The sequence below is a fragment of the Trachemys scripta genome, chromosome 12, assembly GCF_013100865.1.
Source record: "Trachemys scripta elegans isolate TJP31775 chromosome 12, CAS_Tse_1.0, whole genome shotgun sequence".
NCBI lineage: Eukaryota > Metazoa > Chordata > Testudines > Emydidae > Trachemys > Trachemys scripta.
The window spans coordinates 34420511-34446356 of NC_048309.1; the positions used below are offsets into that span (position 1 = coordinate 34420511).

The window sequence follows — 25846 nt, forward strand, 5'->3', positions numbered from 1 at the left end:
AGCTAGATTTGTCCAAGGGGTACAAGGCAGTTTGATAACCATTTCCTATTCTAAATCATTGAGAGTTTGGTTTCTAATTCCCTTAGGCTCCTTTAAAGCCCAGCTTGCACAGACAACGTTAAGTATTATCGTCCACTCTTTCCAGTTGGAGAACACAGGCACAGGCTAGACTGTCAAAGGTATTTAGGTACCTAAAACTGTAGCTAGGTACCTAGTGAGATTTGCCAACCATGCAAGCAGGTTAGGCATCTAACTCCCAAAGATTTATATGACAGCTGGGTGCCTAAACCCCTTGGGCACTTTTGAAAAGCCTGCTAGGTACCTCATAGCCATTAAGGCCAGAAAGGGCCATCATGATCATGTAATCTGACCTCCTGGGAAATAATTACCTGTTTTGTATCTTTAAAAATCTGGCCTGAATGAGTTGTCCAAGATCACACAGGAAGTGTGTAGTAAAATTAGAAATTGACTGCTGCTTGCTTGAGTCCCACTACAGTGTCTTAACCCGATGACCTGTCTTCCTGCCTAAAATCTTCCTTTAAGTAACAGCAATAATAATAACAGCAATTACTCCCCTTGGGCCAGACACATGCACCCTGATTTAGTTGGGTTGCATGGGCTCTAGGTCACTACATACCCATGAGCACAGAATCAACTTTGTCTGTGTGCAGGTTTGATGTCTAGGACCCATTCAGCCAATGCTTATACAGCCTTTAGTCGGTTACACATACACAGGGCTGAGGAGGAGGGTGAGGGAGGGACAATTGCACTCGCGTTCCGAGCTCAGGTGCCCCCCCCAAAAAAATGTCTGTAACATCTGTGTAAATAAAGTGAAATGTGAGGGGTTGGGGCCCCATTGCACATGATGTAAGGGGGCCCAAAATTTCTCTCGACTGGCATGAATGACATATGTGTGCTACCAGCGCTTGGGGCTCAGAGGGACAATTAGACCTCAGGGGTTAACGAGTATATTTAATATGCTGTTCCTTGCTTCTGGGACAAAGTCAGAACTGCTAGAAGCAGGGCATTTAGTTTGTGGAGTTGCACCTGCTTATATCACCTTTGCATGTGGCCCTGAGAGGATGCAGGGAGGAGATTTGGCTAATGAGTCCGAGGATGTGACTAGATCCTCGCTGTTGATCTGCTGCTAAAGTAAAGGAATGGAATTTTCTTTTCTTTTATTCTTACTTGGGAACTCTGCTCGGATAAAATCCTTAATCTGTAATGTAACCGAAATTACATTGATTTTAAAGGGAGTTTTGGGAATACACTCAGGGTCATCATGATAGATAGATAGATAGATGTTTGCAGTGTTGTAATAGCCGTGTTGGTCCCGGGATATGAGACAGACAGGGAAGGTGAGGTAATACCTTTTAATAGACGGAAAGATAAAATGAGCCAAAGAGAAATATAAACAGTGGGTTTAATTTAGAAACACCATTACTGCTGTTGTCATTGTCGTTATTATTTCTTCTTGGGAGGGCTTGCTCATGGCTGGATTTATTAGATTCTTGAACAATAATGTGCTGGGAATTTTTGCAAATATGTATCTGGTTTTAGATTGGTGCAGAAATTATACTACTTAAAAAAATTGCTAAACAGCTAGGCTTTAAGATAAGCACGATAAAAACCATGAAAGAAAAATTGTGTGTGTACAGAACTGAGAGAGAGGGGGGCACGGAGGGGGAGAGATTAGATCAGACTGCCAGAAACTCTTTATTCAGTTTCTACTCACTTCTAGTTACTCTACTCTAGTCCTGTCTGTGGGGAAACATCCCTAACTCATTGTTATCCCTGTTGTAGTAAATGACATTACTTGTGTCACTAATGGCTCATAGTGTTACCAATCCTATGCACAGAAATTTGCAGGATTGGGCCATTGTGTGTCTGGCATATGCACTGTTGCCTCTGAATCTATGACTGTTTATAGATTTACTAGTGCCAATTTTCAAAATATTTATTTTACTAAAATGAGGTCTCATCTATCAGAGGTAAATATGAGTCTGCGTATATTTTTGTTTCCTTTTTTAAATGCAAATATTTTTACAACATGAAATGAATGTTAAACTGGTACAATTTAAAGTTATGTTGAAAAGGCATTCTGAAACTCATGAATAGAAGAGAAAAGTACAAATGGGGAGAGATAGATAGGTACTGATACAATTTCTTAATTGTTGTTAAAATGTTTGTCTCTTCTGCTTTATATTAGACAATTTGACAGTTAAGATAGATAGATAGATAGATAGATAGATAGATAGATAGATAGATAGAGGGGGTGTATGGGGATAGATAGATATTTTTGTCTCTTTATGTTTTTGTTAGATCAACTGTCACAGAAACAGTATTTTAATTTTGCATTTAAGTTTCTATCATCATCATCATCATCATCATCATCATCATCACTGCAGTGTTGGCCCTACACACTATAAAATTGTAGCACATAATAATAACAAAGTCATTGTTTTCAGTACAATAACGCCAATGATAAAAAGAATTCCCCATAGGTGTTTGATCCTGCTGGCCCCAACCCGGAATATCACTTAAGCAGTGCTTTAAAGTTAAGCACGTGAGCTCATTGACTGCAATAGAATTACTCATGCAGAAAGTTAAGCACACACATAAGTCATGGCTGGTTCGGTGCAGTGTGCCTAGAAGATAGCAGGATTAAGCCCCAGTGAGTTTTGCCTATTTCTTGGGAACAGCCAGAGATTGGAACCTGGAATGGCCCCGATTGCTCCTGTCTGATGCTAATGCATGTGTGAAGTCCCAGGTGCAAAGCTGAGTGTGTGTGAATCAATTAGTCTATTTTCCTCTCACTGTTCTTAAGCTCCAGGTCTACTTCCCCACACTGCAGCAATAAGGACTGCTGGTCTGGATCCCCAGTGAGTGTAAACTGGTGTCACGCTGCGGGAGTCAAAGAAGCTATACCAGTTCACACCAGCAGGGTATCTGGCCCACCGTTTTCTTGCTCCGTTTTCTTGCTCCTGTGATTACACAGACAAAGTACTGTTTGTTTGTTTGTTTGTTTGTTTGTTTGTTTTAAAGAAACAAAGAAATGACAAATAAACATAAACAAACCAACTCATGGACTAAATAAGGCCCATGCAGTTATCAGCAAACTAGAAATGTGGAAAACATTGGGCTTAGGTGGGGACTTTCAAAGTTTGCCTGAGGGATTTAGGTACCCAACTGCCACTAAACTTCAATGGGAGTTGGGTGCCAAACTCCCTTAGGTTCCTTTGAAATTCTAAGCCTTAATCTGTTACAATAATAACAACACATTTGTCATCAATGGAGCTCACAGTTCTTTACTTACAAGGGCCATATCATTACGCTTATCTTACAAATGGGGAAACTGAGGCAGGGTCATGAGCAAGGTCACCCAGCAGGCCAGGAGCAGAACCCAGATCGCCTGAGTGTCAACCCTGTACTGGAGTCATAAGGCCACACTGCTTCTTGTAGGTCTGAAGTATGTTCTCTGGCACTGTAGACTAGTTTATGAGCTGGCCAAAGTATTCACTACAGACTTAGGCTGGGACATTCAGTGAGTTGGGGGCCAACCTCCATTATGCTCTTTAAAACCACAGCCTGACCTCCTGCATTAAACATTCAGCTTTGGAGGGCTACAAAGTTTTCTGAATCAAGATGTGATATAGCTGAGAGCGAGACATTGGCGAGGGGTCCTCAGAACTATGGTGCAGAGTCTGCTGCTGGAGGGAGAGAATTTTGAAGGCACATTGTAAGTCAAAGATATTTGGGCACCCAACTCCTATTTGTGTCTTTTAAAATTTGATCCACAAAATATAGAAGTAAAGCATTGTTGTGAAGAATCACAGGAATTGGGTGTCTGTGTCTTTGAAATGCTGTATGTAGTCAATACCAAATAACTTTATTTTGTCTTTCCGCTCTTCATTTTTTTTCTTTTCATCACTTCTCCTTTCCAAATTTCTTTCTCCTGTCTCTTTCTCCACCTTTCCTCTTCTTCTTACTATTGCTTTCTATTTCTTATGTTCTTTTTTCTTCTTCTTTGTGTTTTTCTCTCACATTTTTCTTTCTTTGCTGCTTGATTTTGTGCCTCTCAGCATGGAGTGGGAGAACAACACCAGATTCCAGGAGTTCATCCTGATGGGATTCCCAACTGTCCCGGAGCTGCAAGTGCTTCTCTTCATGGGATTCTTGGTGGCTTATTTGTTGACCCTCCTGGAGAACGTGGTCATCATCACCCTGATCAAGACAAACGATAACCTACACAAGCCTATGTATTTCTTCCTCAGCAACCTCTCCTTCCTGGAGGCCTGGTACATCACAGTTACTGTCCCAAAACTGCTGGTTAATTTCCTATTGGAGAGCAAGAGCATCTCCTTTGTGGGATGCATGACGCAACTCTACTTCTTCAGCTCCCTCATATGCACCGAGTGCGTGCTCCTGGCGGTCATGGCCTATGACCGGTATGTGGCCATCTGCAACCCACTGCGCTACCCAGTCATGATGACTCACCAGCTCTGCCTGCAGCTAGCGGTGGGCTCCTGGCTAGTGGGCTTCCTGGCTTCCATGCTGAAGGTCATCTTCATCTCCCAGTTGTCGTTCTGCGGGTCCAATGTCATCAACCACTTCTTCTGTGATATCAGTCCTTTATTGAACATGGCCTGCACAGACATGACAGTGGCAGAGATAGTGGACTTCATCCTGGCTTTGTTCATCCTGCTGGTCCCGCTGTCCATCACCATTGTCTCCTATGTCTGCATCATCGGCACCATCTTGCGCATCCCCACCGCCCAGGGCAAGAGGAAGGCCTTCTCCACTTGTGCGTCCCACCTCACTGTGGTTGTCATCTTCTTCTCAGCCACCCTCTTCATGTATGCCCGGCCCAAGAGGATCCACCCTTTTGACTTGAACAAACTGGTTTCGGTGGTGTACACGATCGTCACCCCCATGCTAAACCCCTTCATCTACTGCCTGAGGAACCAGGAAGTGAAGGGAGCTCTGAGGAGAGCTTTCTATGGTGTGAATGCTGTCCACAAGGTTCCTATCCTGGTCACCATCTCTCAGTAGGACAGAGAATTCCCTACTGGTGAAAAATTAGGTGTGAAGGCAAGAAGGAAGGTGGAGCACACTTATGATGGAATTTAAAGCTGGTAGTTATGGAGACTCTGTTTGCAGTACAAGATGGGTGCTCAAAAGCCTGAGGCAACCACATAGCCAGTCTGTCTCCAGAAGCCTCAATACCGAATCTGCTTTCTAGTCAGTATATCCAAATCCTGTCTCTTCTTTGCCTTCAGGGGACCATAAAATAGGACATGGCTGATGTGTAAAAATGTCAGTATGGGTTGGAAGGTCCTGGAATTTGGGTTGCGTTTTAGACCTGGTGTTCCAATGCCAGCCAATATTTGGTGTCTAATAGTCAAAGAGATTTGGAAATTGGGATATAGACTATGGAGTTAAGTCCCCAAGGGAACAGATGGGAGGCCAATCTCCTGGGATAAGGCTGGACAAAGTCCTGGAAATGTTCCTCCGTGATAACTTTTTCATTGGCCCTAAGGAATCAGTGGACCAAATCCAGGGGGCATTAGTTATTCTGTACTCATGCAGATTCCACAGAAGTCATTTGAATTTTCTTGAGTAATAGCTGAATAAAAATTGAGTTGGGAGTTGGGTGTCTCCACTTCAGGTCAGTGTGGATTCTATTCTATAGGATAATTAATCTCAGCAGAATATGATTTTTGTATTTTTATAATTTTGATGGATAATATTGATGTTTATTTTTAAGCATTTTTTCTATTTTCCTTGATTTACATTTTCACAGTTGTGTGATATTTTGGGTTTTAAGCATTTTTCCCCCCAATTCAAAGAGGCCTAAAGGATTTAGGCACCAAAATACTAGGCAATTGAGTGGATAATTCCCTTAGGTAGGCAGCATAGGTGGTTAAGAGGGATGTGGGTAGGACACTGCACTGGGACTCAGTCATCATCTCAGGCCAGATTTCCTTACATAAGACATTTAGCTACCCTGTACCTTAGCTCCTCATCTGTGAATTAGGATATTTTTTTCTGTTCTCAGGAAGAAATCCTTTACTGGTTGTGAGCTGCTCTAATACTAGGGAGATGAGGGCCGTATAATTACCAAAATAGATTAAACCTCTGCTCTATTGTCTCTTGATGACTCCAGATCACATGCATTCAGTTTACAAGTAATACAGGGTAGACCGGCCCTACAAAACCCGCCTGGGATCTGAGTGTCAAGCTGGTTTCTTTCCATCTTAGATACAATCCTCAGCAACACTGCTTCTGTAGGACAAATTATAGCCTCAATGGCCTCTGTGTAGCCCCTATCCCCTTCGCACCCTGCACTCTGTGATCCCTGTTCAGCCCCATCACCTTCAAAACCTGATCTTCATGACCTTTGCGTAACCCCCCTTTCCCAAATCCTACCCTCAGCTCTGCCTGTACAATCTCATTATCTTCAAAGTTTTCCCTCATCAGATGCTTGGAACTTAGTGAACAGTTCTGATGATGTTGGACAAGCAGCCATAGACTTGACTTAATTCTCCCCCAGCTGCATTGGATAGGCAAAGCCAAAAGGAGGAACACAATAGTCACTGGGAGCAATAAGGCTGGTTGAAAATTTTCCATTGATGATTTTTGACAGACAACTAGGTTTTCAAATAAAAAACATGTTTATGGAAAATGTCTGCTTTTTGCATTTTTTCCTCATTTTTCATTGGAAAACAGAAAATCAAAATGGTTCCAGTTTTCAGCTGAAAAAAAAATCAATTTTTGGCCAAAATACCTTGTTTGTTTGTTTTTTTTACGAAAAAATAATTGTTAGCCAAAAATGAGCACAATGTTTAGCTTTCTTTTTTTCAGTGACAAGTCAAAATTTTCCACTGAGGAAAAAAAAATTCTGACCAGCCCTACTCTAAACACACATGGGAGTAGATTTGCGGAAGAAAACAGGGCTAATTTTAAACAGGTCCTGATTTTTATGTGTCTAGTAGGAAGTTTTAAGACAGATTGGTGCCTAAAAGTCATTGATTTAAATGGGAGTTAGTCATGCAGGGTTCAATGCTCAAAAGAACTTAGGTTCCTAAGTTCTATTTAAGCTCCTAACATCTATTGAAATCAACTCTCATTGAGCATTCAGCCTCTGGAGGCTTTTGAAAAGCTTATTAGGTTCCCAAACACTGTCACTTTTCAGGCCAGAATCTCCTCTGACATCTCCTTCCCCCCTTAAGGAAGGGTTGCAGACAGAGGTGCAGACAGATGGTGAGGTTTACTTTTGTGGCTGGAGAATGAACCAACACTGAAAAATAAAGGAAGAGCAGTGTGAATCCTTGTCCTTTCCTTCTGCAGTATCAGGAACAAGGGGAACTAAAATGCAGGGATAATATTAGGCTAAAATTAGAATGCCCTTCTTATTGGGTCAAACCCTGAAGTCCTTTCTCCCTGAAGGACATCACTGTCTAGCGCAGCGTTTCTCAGGGCACCGGGGAGGTTGTGAGATGTTGAGTCAGCAGGGAGGCTGAGTAAAGAGCAGGCCATAGCAGGGAAGCTAGCTGTCAGGGGAGCCATTCAGGTATGGCAGGGGGAGCTGGGAAGCAGGAGCTGGCTGTGGAGGGGCTGGTCCATAGTACCCAAGGGCTGGTGTGCTGAAATGAGCCCCACAGCCCAGCCGGGAATTGTGGCATGAGGGGTGGAGAGGGAGAAGGTGTCACCAACCCCACTGTGAGCAGCCCAGGGGGAATACTGTGCAATCCATCACACCCATTCCTCTAACTCAGGGGTCAGAGTTCCACGCCTTTACAGCCAGAGACTAGAGGGTTCTGTCCTAATATCAGGCCCAGCCACGGGTATATTTAATAGACAAAGGGTGAGAGGGGAATCTAGAGTGACCAGATGGCAAGTGTGAAAAATCAAGATAGGGGGTAGGAGTAATAGGTGCTTATATAAGACAAAGCCCTGAATATCAAGACTGTCCCTATAAAATTGGGACATCTGATCACCCTAGGGGAAGCAAAATCACAGAAAGGTGAAGGTGACTTGTCCAGGCCCATAGCTCTAAAGAGGAGCCAGGGCACCTGAGTCCCTGGAACAGTGGGCTGTGCTGGGCAAATCTGATTCCTTCCCGCACCTTGCATGGCACTTCAGTCTGGCTCATATGGTAGCTTTTGGGCTCTGTATCTCCCGCATGGGCCTTTCACCAGACCTGGGCAAATAAGGGATTTTTCAGTTTGCTGGCAGGTCCGAAAAACTGGAAAACGAAATTATTTAGGCTTGACCCAAAAATAATTTTTTGGCATATCAGAAAGTCAATTATTTTTGTGTTTCTAGTGAATGAAACATTTCAGTTCAGGTTTGAGCTTTAAAAAAAAACCCAATTTGTTTTAAAAATAAAATGAAAGATAATTTTGAAACAAAAGGTCATTTCAACTCAAAGTGTTGAAGCTTTTTGTTAAGAGAATGTCAAAATGAAATATTTAGATTTTTTGGTAGGAAGGGTGGGAAAGGGGTCAATAAAAACAATGCTGAAATCCACAGAAGTTTCTAAAATGTTTCGATCGAACCAAACAGAATTTTTTGGGGGAAAAGGTTTTGTTTAATTTTTTTTGCCCAGCTCTACTTTTTCTAGTGCTGCTTGCAATGCGTGTGGGGGGATGGGGATCAGTTTGTGGACAGGCAGAAAGAGGATTGGACAAAATCTTGCTTCCATGCAACTCCGTCCCAACCCTGAGATAGTGCAGAGGGGGCAGTCAACTGTATCAGTTGGAGATTATCTCCCATGTGGAACCAATGGGAACTAGGGACCGGATCTCCAAGTGCCAGTCTGGTCTGCTTTGGGGGCAGTGCACTCCCTTGCTCCAGTAGGGTTACCATTCGTCCGGATTTACCCGGACATGTCCTCCTTTTTGTGCTAAAAATAGCGTCCGGGGGGAATTTGTAAAGCACTCAAAATTTCCAGGATTTCCCCCCTCCCACGGCAGAGCAGAGCGAGCGGCTGGGAGGGCTGCAGGAAAGTCCCGGGCTGGACTCCGGAGCAGCTGTAGAGGAGCTCCGCCCTGCATTCTGAGCCGGCAACTCTCCCCTGCAGCCCGGTCCGGCAGCACTGTGCAGGGCCAGGGACCGGGTTTTGTTGTTCTGGGGAGCGCAGCCACGCGTCCGGCTCGCACAGAGCCCAACACCCTGTTCTGAGCAGCAGGGTAAGGGGGCCAGGGGGCAGGAGAAGAGGCAGGGAGGTTCTGGAGGGGGCAGTCAAGAAACGGGGGGGGCGGCTTTTTGGGGGGAGTGGAGAAAGTTTTGGGCAGTCAGGGTACAGGTAGGGGGTAGGGTCCTGGGGGGCAGTTGAGGGGGGTCTTAGGAGGGGGCAGTTAGGGGACAAGGAACAGGGAGTCTTAGGTGGGGGGGGGGGTTCTGGGGGGCAGTTAGGAGCAGGGGTCCCAGGAGGGGGCAGTCAGGGGACAAGGAGGGGGGGGGCTGGGAGTTCTGGGGGGGAGCTGTCAGGGGGCAGGAGTGGGGAGAGGGATCGGAGCAGTCAGGGGACAGGGAGCAGAGGGGTTTAGATGGGTTGGGAGTTCTGGGGGGGCTGTCAGGGGGCAGGAGTGTGGAGAGGGATCAGAGCAGTCAGGGGACAGGGAGCAGAGGGGTTTAGATGGATTGGGAGTTCTGGGGGGCTGTCAGGGGGTGGGGAGTGGTTGGATGGGGCGTGGGAGTCCCAGGGGTCTGTCTGGGGGTGGGGGTGTGGATAAGGGTTGGGGCAGTCAGGGGACAAGAGGCAGGGAGGCTTAGATAGGGAGTGGAGTCCTGGGGGGCAGTTAGGGGCAGGGGTCCCAGGAGGGGGCAGTCAGGGGACAAGGAACGGGGGGAGGGTTGGGGGTTCTGGGGGGGCGGGAAGTGGGAGGGGCAGGGGCGGGGCTAGGGCGGGGCTAGGGCAGGGCTCCTCCCGTCCTCTTTTTTGCTTGCTGAAATATGGTAACCCTAGCTCCAGGCTTGTAGTGACAATCTAGCCCTCTGCAAGCTGCCCTGTCAGGCCCCCTTTGTTCAGCCCCCTTTACTCAGAACCTTACTCTGGGCTGAAGTGTGACTTCAGGCCCAGCCTTGAGCAAGAGGGGGTGGGGTATAAGGCCCTGCACCAGGAGCCACTGTGTCTCAGATGCCCTACTTCCCTCACTCACTTAGGTGCTTTGGAAAATCTCATCCACACTCCCAGAATCTGCCAGCACTCAGGGAAATTCAGCGAGGTTTCTTCACACCCCATCTTGCTTAGCCTGGAACCTCTAATTAGCACACAGACACAATCATCGCAGGTTCCTTTTCCCCACAGACTAAGCGTCTGCTGATTGCAGATACGAAGCATTCAGCTAGGGCTCTGTCTATACACCTGTCCTCATGGGTCACTGAGGAAGCCTACAGAGTGGATACATTTATATGTGTGAGCGTGGGGAGTAAATCGATGAAGATCTTCAGAGAAAGGGCTCTGCTGGAGACAGCAAATTTCCTATGTCTGAACTGGTTTCATTTGCAATACACAGAAGTATCGGCTCAGGTACGGCACAGATGGTGCAGATCACGTTCCACTCCTAGCTCAGTGACATCCCAACTCAGTGCCTCTTGCATCTCTCCACAGCTCTTCCAGGTAGGAGCTAAGGCTAAGATTTTCAAATGGCTCCTAAAGGAGTTAGGTGTCCAGTTCCCCTTGAAATGTGAAGGGATTTGAGCACCTAACTCCCCTAAAATCCTTTAAAATCCCAGCCTTATGTCTTGCCCCTGGCTGTGGTGCTTGGGGTCAATTTCTTACACCAACATGTTGCACTTTCGGAGGTCAGTCTATTCATGCAGCAGCCCTGTTTGGGAGCTCAGCCAGTGTCAGAATGCCTAATTTATGGATGGGGAAACTGAGGCACTTGGAGTTAAGAGACTTGCCCAAGATTACAGAGGAATTCAGTGTGAGATTAGGACCCAGAGGTATCTGATTCCCAGTCTGCTGTTGATGCCATTTGATCATGTCTCTCTGGTGAAAATTGTGATAGCGGTTTCTGAGAGGTGCATTAGCTGGGCTGAGAATATAAAGATACATACACTGGAAGCAGGTCTCATTTCATCCAGTAGGGAGCAGGAGTCACACCCACAGACACAAACACACCTCTCAGAGATGTGCATCAGGTGATAATAACTTTTAAGGTGGGCTGCAAAGGAAGCGTCTGACTTTCTTTTTGCCAGACAACTACTTTTGGAATTATAGAGTGTGGGCAACATGAAATGGCCAGGATCCAGATTGCCTTTCTGAGGTGAGTTCCTTCTTAATGTTTGTACAGGGCTGGGATTTTCACAGGAGCCTAAGGGAGTTAGGCACAAGGCTTCCACTGCAATTCAATAGGCGTTAGGCACCTAACTCCCTTAGCCTCCTGTGAAAATCTCAATCCAGATCTCTCTGGTATGAGGAGACTATGTTTGGAAGAGGACACTGAAGAGAGGGATACTGACATATCTGGTTGTGGATGATTTTACAGGAGCTGGGCACCGAAACGCCCTTACAAGTGTAGAGTTCAGCCTGTAATGTGAGGCTGAGGAGTAACTGAATGCTTGCTTAGATGGAGGTTTGTTCCACAACTGTTGAATGGACAAATGATCCAGAAGATGGACATGGATGTCATAACAATGAATTGCTAATTGGTAGAATCATGCAACAGTTATTCACATAACTGTTTAATTTTTCTTTTTCTTTCTTTCTTTCTTTCTTTCTTTCTTTCTTTCTTTCTTTCTTTTATTTTGAAGCCTATTTGAAGTTACTCGTGTGAGTCAGGACTACTCAGGTGGGTAAGGTTTACTGATTTGGTCTCCATATCTGTTCTTATAAATGTGCACAGTCCAGTGGTTAAGTCATGTCAGGACACTCGGGTTGTATTCCTGCCTCTTCCACTGACTGTCTCGATGTGTGACCACAAACAAGCCACTTCACCACTCCCTCTGTGCCTCAGTTTCCCTGTCTTAAATTTGGGTTAACAGTATCTGCCCACTTTGAGGTGCATGGATCAAAGGACAGATCCTCGCCTGTTTGTGACTTGGGGCTAATTTGGAACAACAGTAATTTACACCCACTAAGAATCTGGCCCCAAAGTACTATGTAAATGCTCAGCAGAGTAAGATATTTAATGCAGGGTAAAAAATAATCCAGTTTGCAGTGTATGTAAAATTCTCCTTACATTACATTTTCCAGTCAGCAACATCTGTCATTCCTGATATTTAAGGACCTCCCTGCCAGACCCTGGTGAGTTGCCGCTCAGGATGGCAATGCGCTGGTTCCTGTGTTGTTTCATAGGAGGCACTAACAGATTTTGGTATGGTGCTTTAGGCTGCTGTATTAAGTGGTGCTACTTGATAGATCTCAAAGCACTAAACCCGCCTGGGTGACAGTTCACCCCTGAGGGTGTCTGAGAAACAATAGCCCTACACCATTTAGCAAGTCTCTGTATGATCCAGGAATAAAACCAGGTTTCTTAACTCCTACTTTGCCCCCATCCCACCCCTAGACATCAGATCCCTCTGACCCCAAGTTGTCTAGGGAGTTTCAGGTTGCTTGCCACTGACTAAAGCCACCACATTATAGATTGTAAGGCCATGAGGGACCAATGTTTTCATCTAGTCTGAACTCCTGCATGATACAGACCATCGGACTTCCCTAAATTTACCCCACTTTGAACTAAAGCAGATCTTAAAACAAACTAAAAACACCAAGTCTTGATTTTAAAGTTGTCAGTGATGGAAAGTCCACCACGACCCTTAGTAAATTGTTCCAATGGGTAATTAGCCTCACTATTAAAAATTTACACCTTATTTCAAGCTGAATGTGTCTAGCTTCAACTTCCAGCCATGGGATCATACTACATCTGTCTCTGCTAGAATGAAGATCCCATTATAAAATGTGGTACTTATAAACTGTAACTAAGGCTACAATTTAGTCACAGGTATTTTTAGTAAAAGTCGTGGACAGGTCATGGGCAATAAACAAAAATTCAGGGTCCATGACCTGTCCATGACTTATACTAAAAATACCTGTGTTTAAATGAGGGGGGGCCACTGGGTGTGTGTGTGGGGCTGCTTCTGGAGGGCTCCGGACATGGAGTTCCAGTTAGCTGGCTGGGGACTGCTGCCCGGAAGCGCAGGCTACCGTTGCTCCGGCCGGCCAGGAACCTCTGCCCAGAGGCCGGAGCAGCAGCTGGTGTGGCTGTCCCTGGGGCTACTTTAGTAGCTGGCCCCAGAGCCAGCTGCTTCGGCAGCCCTGGGGTCAGCCACTCTGGCCCCTGCAGAAATCATGGAATCCGCGACTTCTGTGACCTCCCTGACAGATACAGAGCCCTAACTCTAATCAAACACCCTTTGACCTGTCTCTTTATTCAAACTGTTTTCATGTCTGTCCTCCTCCCTTCAGCCTTCTTGTCTCTACACTTAACTCCTTTGAAAATGCTTTGTTGAAAATGCTATATGAGCTAGCAAGCTATTGAATTCACAGCTCCCACTGGGCAACTTCTCTGGTAGCTTCTTGTCTTGCTTTTAACTCCCTTTGTAATGCTCTTTGAGATATTTAGCTGAATATTATTTTAAAAGAGCTAAGTATGACTATTATTAATATTGGACCAGGTAGCTGGGTTCCTAAATTCCTTTAAAAACCCAACCCATTGTTCCTGCAGGTATCTATCAATGCCAGAGCCAAGACGAGAACCTAGACCACCTGAGTCAGAGGTTATGGACACACTGCAATTAAAAACACGTGGCTTGCAGGGCTCAGACCAAGGGGCTGTTTAATTACGGTGTAGACATTTGGGTTTGGTCTGGAGCCCGGGCTCTAGGAACCTGTGAGATGGGAGGGTCCCAGAGATTGGGTTGCCTGAATGTCTATACTGCAATTAAACAGCCCCTTTGCCTGAGCCCCTTAGCCCGAGTCAGCTGGCACGGGCCAGCCACTGGGGTCTAACTGCAGTGTAGACATCCAGTGAGCATGGCCCTAAGAACATCTCTCTGTAATTCTTCCCCTCCTTTATAATGTGGCGTGAGAGGTTCAGATGAGCCATGCTACACTTATTCTATGAATTATTTTAGTTCTCTGGCCTGTGTTATACAGGAGGTCAGATCGGATGATCCCAGAGGACCCTTCTGGCCTTGGAATCTATGACTCTAGGCAATCGCTGAGTATTGTTTTTATTACTATATCTCTGCAGGTTTTTCTCAAAGGTGGAGATGAAGAAGGAAAACCAGAGCAGTGTCCAGGAATTCATCCTCCTGGGGTTCCCCACCGCTCTGAAGGAGGTGCAGATCCTGCTCTTCCTCATCTTCCTCTTCATCTACATGCTGACGCTTGTGGAGAACATGGTTATCATTGTTGCGGTCCAGGTGAGCTACCCCCTCCACAAGCCTATGTACCTCTTCCTGAGCAGCCTCTCTTTCCTGGAGATCTGGTACATCACCGTCACAGTGCCTAAGATGCTGCTCGACTTACTGAGGGGAAGCCAGCACATTTCCTTCCTGGGCTGCATGGCCCAGCTCTACTTCTTCATCGCTCTGGCCTGCACCGAGTGTGTCCTCCTGGCTGTTATGGCCTATGACCGCTATGTGGCCATCTGTAGCCCCTTGCGCTACTCCGCCATCATGACCCATGGACTCTGCTTCTGCTTGGTGGCTGGGTCGTGGGTGAGTGGCTTCACAAGCTCCATGCTCAAGGTCGTCTTCATCTCCCGCTTGACCTTCTGTGGCTCAGTCATCAACCATTTTTTCTGTGACATCTCACCTCTGCTAAACCTGGCCTGCACCGACATGTCACTGGCAGAGAGGGTGGACTTTATCCTGGCCTTGATCATGATCCTACTGCCACTTCTTGTGGTGGTGGCCTCTTATGCTTGCATAGTGGTCACTGTTGTGCGGATCCCCACGGCTCAGGGGAGATGGAAAGCCTTCTCCACCTGCACCTCCCATCTGATGGTGGTGATCATCTTCTACTCTACCACCCTCTTCACCTACGCCCGGCCCAGGGCCATGTACGCCTTTGACTCCAATAAGTTGGTGTCCATGCTCTACACGGTCATAGTACCCTTCTTCAACCCTGTCATTTACTGCTTAAGGAACCAGGATGTCAAAAAGGCCCTCAGGAAAATGATTAGGGGCAGAAGTAAACCGGAAAATAATGTTCTTGGGTCTCAGATAGGTTAATGGGGAATGGATGGCTCAGTTAATGGCTTCTGTTGGAGATGCCATGGGACAGATTAGAAGTTGGGTAACCCCCCTGGAGCCTATAGCTACCCTTCCTCTCCTAATAGTTCTCCAGCCCTATTCTTCACTCATTGGTCCTGGCTTTGTGAGGCATCAGCTTTACTTGGTAAAGACTCTGCCTCCCAGTTGCAAGGGAACAGTGCTATACCTTTGTACAGCACGTAATATAACAGGGCCCAACTGGGCTGTGGCCTTGAAGTGCTCCCACAGTGGTGAATAAATGAATAAATAAATAATTGACAGGGCCATATCTTCATTTGATATAGAGCCAGGGCATCTGTTAATCTATGGCATAGCTCCACTCATTTCAGAATTCAACAGACGGCAATCTGGCCCCATTGACACCAATGGAACTATGCTGATGTACACCAGCTGGGGATCTGGCCCCATTGATGTCAATGGAGCCATATTGATTTACACCAGTGGGGGATCTGGCCCAGCATTTTTCATTGTACTTCTGTTCTTATTGATAGGCCTGACAGTCTGGGAATCTGTTGGCCTTTGAGGCACCTTTATCTGGTTAAATTGAGATTTTCAAAGCTGCCAAAGGTACCTCGACATACCTGAGAAGCCCCTGATGTAGCTTACACAGTCTGAAAGATCTGTGACCCTGACAACAGCCTCCCCCGGTGGGCCCATGGGATACAGCCCTGACTGGAATCACTGTCTGCTGTAGACCCCAGCTTGCCCCCAGCTCAGACCTTGTAAAGGGGACCTCAGAAGGCAACATTGCAGCTGTCACCCACCTTGCCTGCAGCCGGGGTATCCTCCTGCCACCGAGGGGCAAGAACGTGGGTCTCCCTCCCTCAGTCTCTCTCATGGCTAGTCTTCTACAGAGGGGTGAATTTCATCTATGACTGGCTCTTAATCACCTGGGAAGCTCCGATCAGGATCTCCAGGAGCTAACCAAGGTATCTGGGTAGTTTGTGGAGCTCTCCTCAGTTAACAAAGTGCCTGGGATGTCCCAGGGGATCGAAAAGAATCAGATGCCTAAATTCCATTGAAACTCAATGGTTGGTGGGCATTGAGAACCCAAGGCCTATTTGAAAATCCTGGTCAGCATCGGCTTAGATTCTTTATAAAATGTACGTATTTTATAAGCTCAATTGATGTAGCTTAACAAAGAGAAGGTTAAAGGGTGACTCCATTGCAGTCTCTAAGTACCTCCAGGGGGAACAAATACTTGACAATGAGCTCTTCCATCTAGCAGAGACAGGTCTAACACCATTCAATGGCTGGAATTGAAGCTAGACAAAGTCAGGATTGAAATAATGTATACATTTTTAACAGTGGGAGTAATTAACAATTGGGACAATTTACCAAGGATCATGATGGATTCTCCATTATTGACAATTTTCAATGTTTTTTTTCTAAAAGCTGTGCTCTAGGAATTATTTTTGGGCAGTTCTCTGGCCTGTGTTATCCAGGAGGTCAGACTGGAGGGTCACAATGGTCCCTTCTGGCCCTGGAATCTATGAATCTATAAATTGCATATTGTTAGGATGGAAGAAAAATTAATTATGGAACTGTTTACTAAGGAATGCTGCTACATGGCCGGCAATTGCATGATCACCAAAGCTTTGGAGGCATGATAACATTGCCAATGATGGACATGAACTGACTACCCAGCCACACCACTTTATGGACATAGCTAGAGACTGATCTGGGAGGTGCTTGATCTGTAAGGAGGCCACGTCTCTTTGGGATTTGTTATGATGATGATGATGATAAATTGCATGTGCACCTACATATTTTTCCAGGTTTGCTTAATAAATAAGAATATAAATAAACAAATATTAGCCACATTCATTATGTTTTCCCAGTTGAAAAACAGAGCAGGTAGCACAAAGAAGCACATGAATACACATCCATACCAAACACACAGCACACAAAACAAACACAACCAAATGCCAGCACATAAAGATCCTCCAAACCCAAATAGAAAAAGGGAAGCATAAAACCAGAGAGAAATACAAACTTAACAAAGGCAAAAACATAATATAAACAGAAAGCAAAACCACAATCAAACACACAGAGACACATACAGCAAAATAAAAGAACCAAATGAAACCAAGCACAAACATAAAAACAAAACACACAGCTAAATGCAAAGAAACAAGGTGGGTGGGGTCATATCTTTTATTGGACCAAGTTCTGCTGGTGAAAGAGACAAGCTTTTAAGCTACACAGAGGTTTCAGGCACACACCAAATACAAACTCTAAACACACATACAGATCAAACAAAAAAACAAAAACAAAATGAAAAGCAAGCTCACAAAACCCAGCACACGCACACACATACGCACAAAAGCGCAAACACAAATACAAACAACCCAAACACATGACCACCAACCACAAACACTAAAAAATATCCACAAAAATCAAAACACAAATATACTTACATATCAAACACATGGGAAAGCACTAATGTCACCACATGTCAAACTACAAACCTACAAGTTGTGGTGTGTTGGCCTGCCTGGAAAAGTAAATGAAAATTAGGCCCATTGACTTCAGTTAAGTTACTCCAGGTAAAGAAGATGAGAAATCAGGACTTTTGACTAAAACTGTGTTATTCTGGATTTAAAACTCTTTAAAGGAGAGCAGAATCAAGTCCATTGGCCATACTCCACTTATGCTTGTTTACATCATGGTGTGTGAAAGCCGACTCGAGCCCACTGATTGTTGTTTACATCCCTGACTGTCCCTCTTGGTCTGCCTTGGTTTTGTATATTGCACATCCTTCTGTGTTTGGACAATGAATAATTTTGGATGCTACCATAACATAAGACTGGGATTTTAAAAGGTGCCTATGGGAGTTAGGTGCTAAAATCCTTTGAAATTCAGTGTTAGTGGGTTACCTGTCTTCCATAGACTACTTTAAAAGTTCCAGCATAAATATTTATAGTAGTTTCTAGTGCTCTCTCTCTCTACAGGAATTTGGAAATGTCACCATTGCCAGATGCTCTGGAGGAAAACATAAGAATAACAATTGCCTAAGGATTTGCAAAGGAAGTTAAGGAAATTAGGTGCCCAATTCCATCTGGGTGCTTAACTCCCTTAAGTGTCTTTGAAAATCCCAGCCTTTTAAAGTTGGGCTCATTTCAGAGTTGAACATGGGACCTGTTATAATAATTAGGCATAAAAATTTACTCTAATTGTGAGCTCAACTGTAAAAAGTATGTGAAAGATCATAAGATATCCCAATAACCTCTAATAACAATGGGGAAACATTGATGGGAAAAGGTATAAATGGGAATCAGAAAAACTGAATTAGTCCAAACAAAAAGGTCTCCTGTTAAAACGCAGAGACTGTTTTAAGACTATCCCTGGTAAACAAGAAAAGTGTGGAAATCAGTGAAACAAAATTGGTATGTAAGAAATGAGGACTGACTGGTAGAAAAAACAATGAAGGGATGGGGTGTTCCACCCATCACTCCCTTTTGGGGTGCTTCAAAAAAGAAACTTTGGGGAAAAATGGCTACTGGAATGAGCTTTTCCATCATGGCTGTGAGCCCATGGACAGTTATCACCATCTTTGATACGACCTTGGAGACTGTCAAACAAGGGTTTTTTTTCCTTCGAAAAGCTCTCTCCAGCTCCAGGGAAAGGGAACAAGGGATGATGTTTCAAAGAAAGATTTATTTAATACATTATATTTCAAAGACTTTAATTGTTTCCCCTTCTTTTCTGTACCTTTCATAAAAGGTCAAAGGGGTTTTAATGGTGTGTTTGCAATGGCACTGAGCAGGCTGAGGTCTCTGTGTATCAAAACTTGTTTAACATGTTTAATGTTGGACAGTGACTGGGTTATGTTAACACCTTCGGCCCATTTATTCCATTTAAATTAATACAACAGACTCCTTAAGACTGAAAGTGAGGCTCATACACCTACATTATGTTGCCATTTAGACATAATGAGAAAACAGAAAAAGATCCATCAGTAGATGACGTTGGTGCTGTGATGTCTTGGGAAGGATATCCATCTATCAATCCACCATCTGAAGGTCTTAAGGCTGCAATTTTCAAAGGAGTGGAAGGGAGGGAGGGCCCAAATCAACATTGAAATAGATTTAGGCACCTAAGGCCAGATATATAAATACCTAAGGTATTTAGCTGCCTAACTCCCAAAATCATGGGAGTTAGGCACCTTGGGCTAGATTCACAAAGGGACTTATTCATTTAACAGACACTTTAGGTGCCTAATTCCCAGATGTAGGCATCACTGGTATTCACAAAACCCCCGCTCAGCTGCCACTGAACCCTGAAGGTGCCTAACATCACTCGACACCTAAATGTTTGCAGTAAAAGTTTCCCAGGCACCTATGTTTCTGCCTCTGGCCATGCTCTTTGTTGCATGGTAGATGTCCAAGTGCCTAGAGGCCCCAGTGTGGGTTTCAATCTGTTTATTGTTTTTATTGTAGTTTCTCTGTAATGCTTTCGCCTTTGGATTAAAGGTACTTGCTTAGAAAGAGATGGGTGGTAACTGGCAATACACCATTCAGAGCCCTCGGAGAGAAAGCAAAGTGCCAGCTGTGGCAGTTCGACAGACTGGGATATCACAGGGGAAGGCAGGGAGCTGTTCAACCTTAAAATCTCCTGGTCAGAAGGTAGTGGGACAAGGATCCTGACCAGAGACAGGTGGCAGGTGGGGCCTGACTGGGCACTTGTGGAGGGGACAATACCGCTGCAGTTCTCCTGAGACTGACACTTATCTGGGAGACCACTGGTTCAAGGCCCACCTCTTCTTGATGGAGAGAAGGGATTTGCTGGTGGCTCAGCCACATGCTGGATGACTGTGCTAACCACTGGGCTAAGGGACAATCTGATGTGCAGCTTCCTCAATTGCTATTGTTGAAACTGTTCCACTTTGACTAAATAATTCATCAATGGACCAGCGAGCGAGAGAGAGACTGCGAGCATGAGACCGACTCTGTAGCCTGGTGGTTGGAGCGTTCTCCTGGGCTGTGGGAGGCCAAGGATCTAGTCCTCCTGCTCTGAGGATGCTTTAATTATCCACAGTGGAAGAGCTTTCACAGGCGGGACTAGGGTCCCCATGTCAGAATAGCCCCTAGCCCAGAGATTAGGGCCCTCATGCTAGAATTAGCAGATCCCTGTTCAGGGAGTTAGTCTCCTCCTGACTTCTTGCAAAAATGGCACAGGTGCCTAACTCCGGGAGATGGTTCATGGCTGAGAATCCCAAACAGAGATAGGTGCCTCCCTGCAGCCTGGATTAAGACACCACACTCTCTGAGTGGTGCAAGGTTTAGCACCACCCCTCTCCTTGGCATCTCCCTTTGGCTAGCTTAGACGGCTCCCTGCCTAGCGTACTGGCTTTTGTGGATACCATTCTGAGATGCTTCTCTCTCCCCATTCATTGTAGAGGGAACCTGGGTACCCAACTCAGTCTTTGTGAATCCCAGTGATTTTTGAGGCACCTAAGTTCCTTTGTGAATCGAGCCACAGGTGCCTATCTCCAGCTTTTGGGATCTAAATTCTTTGAAAATCTGTCCATTAGGCATTTTTGAAAATTTTGCCTTAAGTCTACAAGATACTCTCTCTCTCTCTCTCTCCCCTCTCCCCCCATCTCTCTGTGTACAGTCAGATTTTTAAGGAACATAAATTTCAATGGGAGTTGGGCACCTAAATCCCTTAATCACTTTTGAAAATCCCAGACCTCATCATGAGCCATCCTTTCAACCACAGCATCTATTTCCCCTTCCTCCTTGGTTTATCTGTTTTTTATACTTCTCTCATCTATTTGTCTATCTGCACTTCTGTTATCCAGCTGGCATCCATTTGTCTGTCCAGTGTCCGTCTACCTGTGTCTTACACACCTGCCCACAATCACACTATTCTATCTTGAATTCATTTCAACTGCTGCTTGTTGCTTCTCTCAGAAGCTGTTTTTCCCCTCATTATTACTAAAGTAGCACCTAGAGGCTCCACGCAAGATCAACTCACAATTTGCCAGGTGCTGTATATACAGAACAAGAGGTCGTGGAGAGTATATAACCTAAATAGACAGGGCAGACAAAGGGTCAGAGGGGAAACAACCTGCTGAAGGTAACACAGCAGATCAGTGAGAGAACATAGGATAGGCTGATTTCTCTAGACTGATGAACATTATGGCTAGGAGGGTGAGATGATATTTGTTTATCTTGTGTGATTGCTTCCATTGGGAGAGTAATGATAATTTACAGACCAGTTCCCATGGGACAGAGAAGGGCTGATAATGTGCTAGCTACACCTGCATCAGCATGAGGCAAAGAACACTGCCAGTTCTTTACATCCTCTCTGCACTTTAAACTACATAAAGCCATTGGGAAGAGTCATATCTGTTAAGGGCAAGTTGATTTTTATTCTAATTGTTATCTTTACAATAAGAATATGTTTTCCCATAGAATACCGAGTAGTGTTTTACAGAATGAGTCGTGGAGCTGATGAAAAGTATTTCATCAAAATGTGTCTTCTTTCTCGACACTTCCCGATTTAAGGGAACTCTTTATGGGAAAGTTGGCAACTTTGCTAGCCTTCTTACAAAACCTTCCAAAAGGTATCACATTACGGGAGGTGTAAGGGAAACATTTTAGAAATGTATACATAGATGACATGTATACATGGAGAATGTCTAGTTACTAGGATGCTGAGTGCATTAAAATAGAGATTAGACAGTGCGAGGAATAATGAGGGGAGAGATAGAGATTTTGATGGTGATGACTGTACGGTCTGTAGATCTATCTATCTATCTATCTATCTATCTTATAGAGGTCTTTCTTAAATTTCTTATTTTGTACAAATTGGTTAAGAGATGCAATTAAAAGATCAGTCAAAATATAATTAGCTCAGATTCTTCAAATGAAATCAAATGAATGTTGATCATTTATTTAAGAAGTGTCATACAGATCACAGCAAGACAATCCACTCTCTTTAGTACATGTCACACAATGGAGGTCCAGCCCAAGTCCAAATATCTGCACAGCTATTTTTTGCACCATAGCATGAGCCTGTGTCTGCAGATCCAAACTCTGAAACTTGCTGCTGCAGGTTTGGGTTGGTTTGTTTGTTTTTGCAACGTAAACATACCTATTGAATCCAACTAGCAACTTGATTGACTAAGTAATGACTGAGTAGAAGGTTGGTACAGTATCCAGTGCAAGGTAATATTTTGGCTCCTTGCATTCCTTTACTCCCTCACTCCCTGGATGCAAATCTGTCTTTTATATTAATTTTAGTAACTCCTAGAGTACAGCTTGTTCTGGTCTCCATTGTAATAGGCTCTGTACAAACATATAGACAATTATCATTGTTGTTTTTATGCTACAATATTTATGCTACAATAGTGCCTAGAGACTATCCCTTTTCTTCAGTTCAAATCTTTAAGTAATGACCTGTGTACTGGTTTCATCATTATTACATACTAAAGTCATATATTCTTCACCAGCGTCGACATAAGCATGAAGGACACCCAGTATTAGTAGTAGTTTTGCTTTTCAAATATGCATAAGGGCCAGATTCTCAAAGGTATTTAGGGACCTAAAGATGCAGCTCGGCACCGAGTGGGGTTTTAAAAACCGCTTAAGCAGGTTAAGTGCCAAACACACTTAGGTAATTTAGGAGCACAAATGCTATTGAATTTCAATGAAATTTTTAATAGTAAGCCACTTAACCACTTTTGAAAATCTCACTGATTAGCATAAGCATTATCTATAGTGTGAAAAAGATTGAAAATAAAATGTAAAAAGACAGTGGGAGAGAGAGAGAAATATGGAATTAGATTGGCAGATAGGTTGATTGGTTGATAGATGTGTGTATAAGGGGATAAATCAATTGATCGATAGATAACATACTGATAATCACTAGTAGTAAATATGTTGTTGTTCTGATTATATATTTATTTATTACAGAACTGGCTGCTAGACATGGAGATGAGAAATCAAACCAGTGACACAGAATTCATTCTCCTAGGGTTCCCCGTAGCTCCTCATCTGCAGCTCCTCTTCTTCATGAGCTTTCTCATTGCCTACACCTTAGTAGTGCTAGAAAATGTCATCATCATCATGATGATCCGGGTGAACTGTCACCTTCACTGTCCCATGTACTTCTTCCTGAGTAACCTGTCCTTCCTGGAAATCTGGTACATCACAGTCACCGTGCCCAAGACTATGGTCAACTTTGTGTCGGGGAGCAAACACATTTCCTTCACAGGCTGTATGACACAGCTCTATTTCTTCCTAGGCTTGGGGAACACTGAGTGCATCCTCCTGGCCGTCATGGCCTATGACCGGTATGTTGCCATCTGCAACCCACTTCGTTACCTGGCCATTGTGAGCCAGGCTCTATGTATCCGCATGGCAGCTGGGTCCTGGCTCTGCGGCTTCTTCATCTCTGCATGGAAGGTGTTTCTTATATCTCAGCTGACGTACTGTGGTCCCAATGTCATCAACCATTTCTTCTGTGATGTGTCCCCTCTCTTGAACTTAGCCTGCACAGACATGACCCAGGCAGCACTGGCAGATTTTGTTGCTGACCTGTTTATCCTGCTGATTCCCCTCTCTGTAATAATCCTTTCCTATGCTTGTATCTTCTCCACCATTCTCCACATCCCCTCCACACGGAGCCACCAGAAAGCATTCTCCACTTACGCATCACACCTCATTGTGGGAGTTATCTTCTATGTAGCCAGCATTTTCATCTACATCCGGCCCCAGGGCCTTCCATCCCACAACACCAACAAAATTGTTTCTGCTCTCTACGCCATTGTTGTCCCACTCTTCAACCCCATCATCTACTGTCTGAGGAACAAGGAGGTCAAAGAGGCCCCGAAGAAGACTTTGATCAGAAAAGGAGTTCCACTGCAGAAACATCAGTACATTAGTTAGAAATGGAGGGCGCGGGGAAGGAAGAAAATGGAAAAAATAAAATTGAACTCAACTCAGGGATCGCTGGATGAAAATCTCTGGTCTGTGTTATGCCATAGGTCAAACTAGATGATCATGATGGGCCCTTCTGGCCTTAAAATCTCAGAATCTATTAAAGCCTATCAATATGAGCAGAACTTCAACTTGAGCATGCAGTAGCACCATCAAGTCCTTGTGTTCTCTGGGGACACAGCAACCCATGCATTGTTCCGATGTCTCTATCCTACAATTCCGACATAGTTTGTTCTAACACCCTCTTCCCTTCCCACCATCTCACAGTCTCTTAACCTCAGCTTCATTCTGCACCTGCCCCTCATATTTTCCTCCCGGACATTTTCCCTGTTCTATCCACCTGTTCCTTCTCCCTTCCCTTGTCTTTCCATTTCGCTAATACCCTCCTAATTAACTCACCCAAGGAAGAAAGAAATGGTGGCACTCACATGACGTTTGCCACCATCCTATTGATTGATTTGCTTGTTGTTCTTTAGATTGCAAGGGACCGTCTGCTAATCTGTGTTTATGCAGAACTGAGCACAACGGGGTCCTGATCTTGGCTGATTCATGGACGCTACCATAATAAACACAATTAATGATAAATAACAAAACAACATTTTTTTGTATTTTGGTCTAAATGTTCTGTTTTTTCAACCAAAAAATCTGAAACTGGAAAATGTTTTTTTTTTTAAATATAAAAAAAAACACCCTAGTTTTTCAATTAAAAATAAGATTTTTCCACAAAATTGAAAATTTTACCAGATACATTATTTTACTGAAAATAATTTTAGAAATTTGAACATTTCCCATTTTTGCTCTTTCTTCTTGAGCAAAGTCCCCCAAAATTTCACTGGAAAGTATTTAAAAAAATTTCCAGTGAAAAATAATTGGCATTTTTCAACCAGCTGTAGCAAGCAATATCATGTGGCCTGTACTATCAGTCAAAGCTACCAAAGATATCTCGTACTTCAATGTAAAATTCTCACATTGTCTACAGACCACAAATTACCTATGGGAATTATTTTGTGAAACATGAATACGTACAAGCAAATGGCAAGCTGTAACCATATATACATATATTAAGTAAATCATTTTTTTTAAATGTTAATCTTTGTCATGGGTGCACAGGTTTGGTGCTCTGGAACAGCTCTCAATCAGTACCCTCTTCAGTGTGACAACGCCACACAGTGCACTTTCACTAGGGTAAGCCTCCTTGGCTTCAGTGCCTCCTGGGACAGACCTGGGAGTGTTCAGCACCTCTTTTTCATGCTGTGGGCTCCCCCCAGTCAATCCACATGGATAGGACTCTTAGGGAAGCCTTACACCCCCCCAAAGGGGCCACACACCTCCAACTTCCGCAGTTAGCAGTGACTCCCAGCCACAGCCAGTGCTGTAAAACAGAAGGTTTATTAGTTGTCTGGAAAACAGTGTAGGAAAGTTCTTTGTTAGCACAAAAGCCAGAAAGTTACAGTAAAACCCATCTTGAGTAAACCCAGAGCCCCCTGGCTCCCCTGTACAGCCCCCAAAACCAGATGATGGATTCACTTCCAACAACCCACCCTCAGTCATGTCCAGTTGTCCCTCCATCCTTTGTTGAGTTTCCCAGGCAAAACTTGTCACCTGGCCTCCACCTCTCTCTCTCTTTCTTCTCCTGGCTGGCTTCTTGTAGAAGTTGCCCC

The 25846-nt window shown here is 44.4% G+C and overlaps 3 protein-coding genes across 3 annotated transcripts; all 3 read left to right on the top strand.

Moving 5' to 3' along the window:
- The first annotated feature begins 4083 nt into the window (after window positions 1-4083).
- LOC117886097 (olfactory receptor 6B1-like) lies at window positions 4084-5052 on the top strand. The gene has a single exon (XM_034787735.1). It carries the CDS (start codon window positions 4084-4086, stop codon window positions 5050-5052), a length of 969 nt encoding a protein of 322 aa, XP_034643626.1.
- A 9174-nt stretch (window positions 5053-14226) lies between these two features.
- LOC117886098 (olfactory receptor 6P1-like) lies at window positions 14227-15192 on the top strand. Its single transcript, XM_034787736.1, has one exon. It carries the CDS (start codon window positions 14227-14229, stop codon window positions 15190-15192), a length of 966 nt encoding a protein of 321 aa, XP_034643627.1.
- A 7979-nt stretch (window positions 15193-23171) lies between these two features.
- On the top strand, window positions 23172-24134 carry LOC117886099 (olfactory receptor 6A2-like). Its single transcript, XM_034787737.1, has one exon. It carries the CDS (start codon window positions 23175-23177, stop codon window positions 24132-24134), a length of 960 nt encoding a protein of 319 aa, XP_034643628.1. The 5' UTR covers window positions 23172-23174.
- Window positions 24135-25846: the final 1712 nt, after the last annotated feature.

Bases quoted from the DNA above. Each gene is read 5' to 3' on its own strand.
- LOC117886099 (XM_034787737.1), top strand. From the start codon at position 23,175: ATGGAGATGAGAAATCAAACCAGTGACACAGAATTCATTCTCCTAGGG.
- LOC117886097 (XM_034787735.1), top strand. From the start codon at position 4,084: ATGGAGTGGGAGAACAACACCAGATTCCAGGAGTTCATCCTGATGGGA.
- LOC117886098 (XM_034787736.1), top strand. From the start codon at position 14,227: ATGAAGAAGGAAAACCAGAGCAGTGTCCAGGAATTCATCCTCCTGGGG.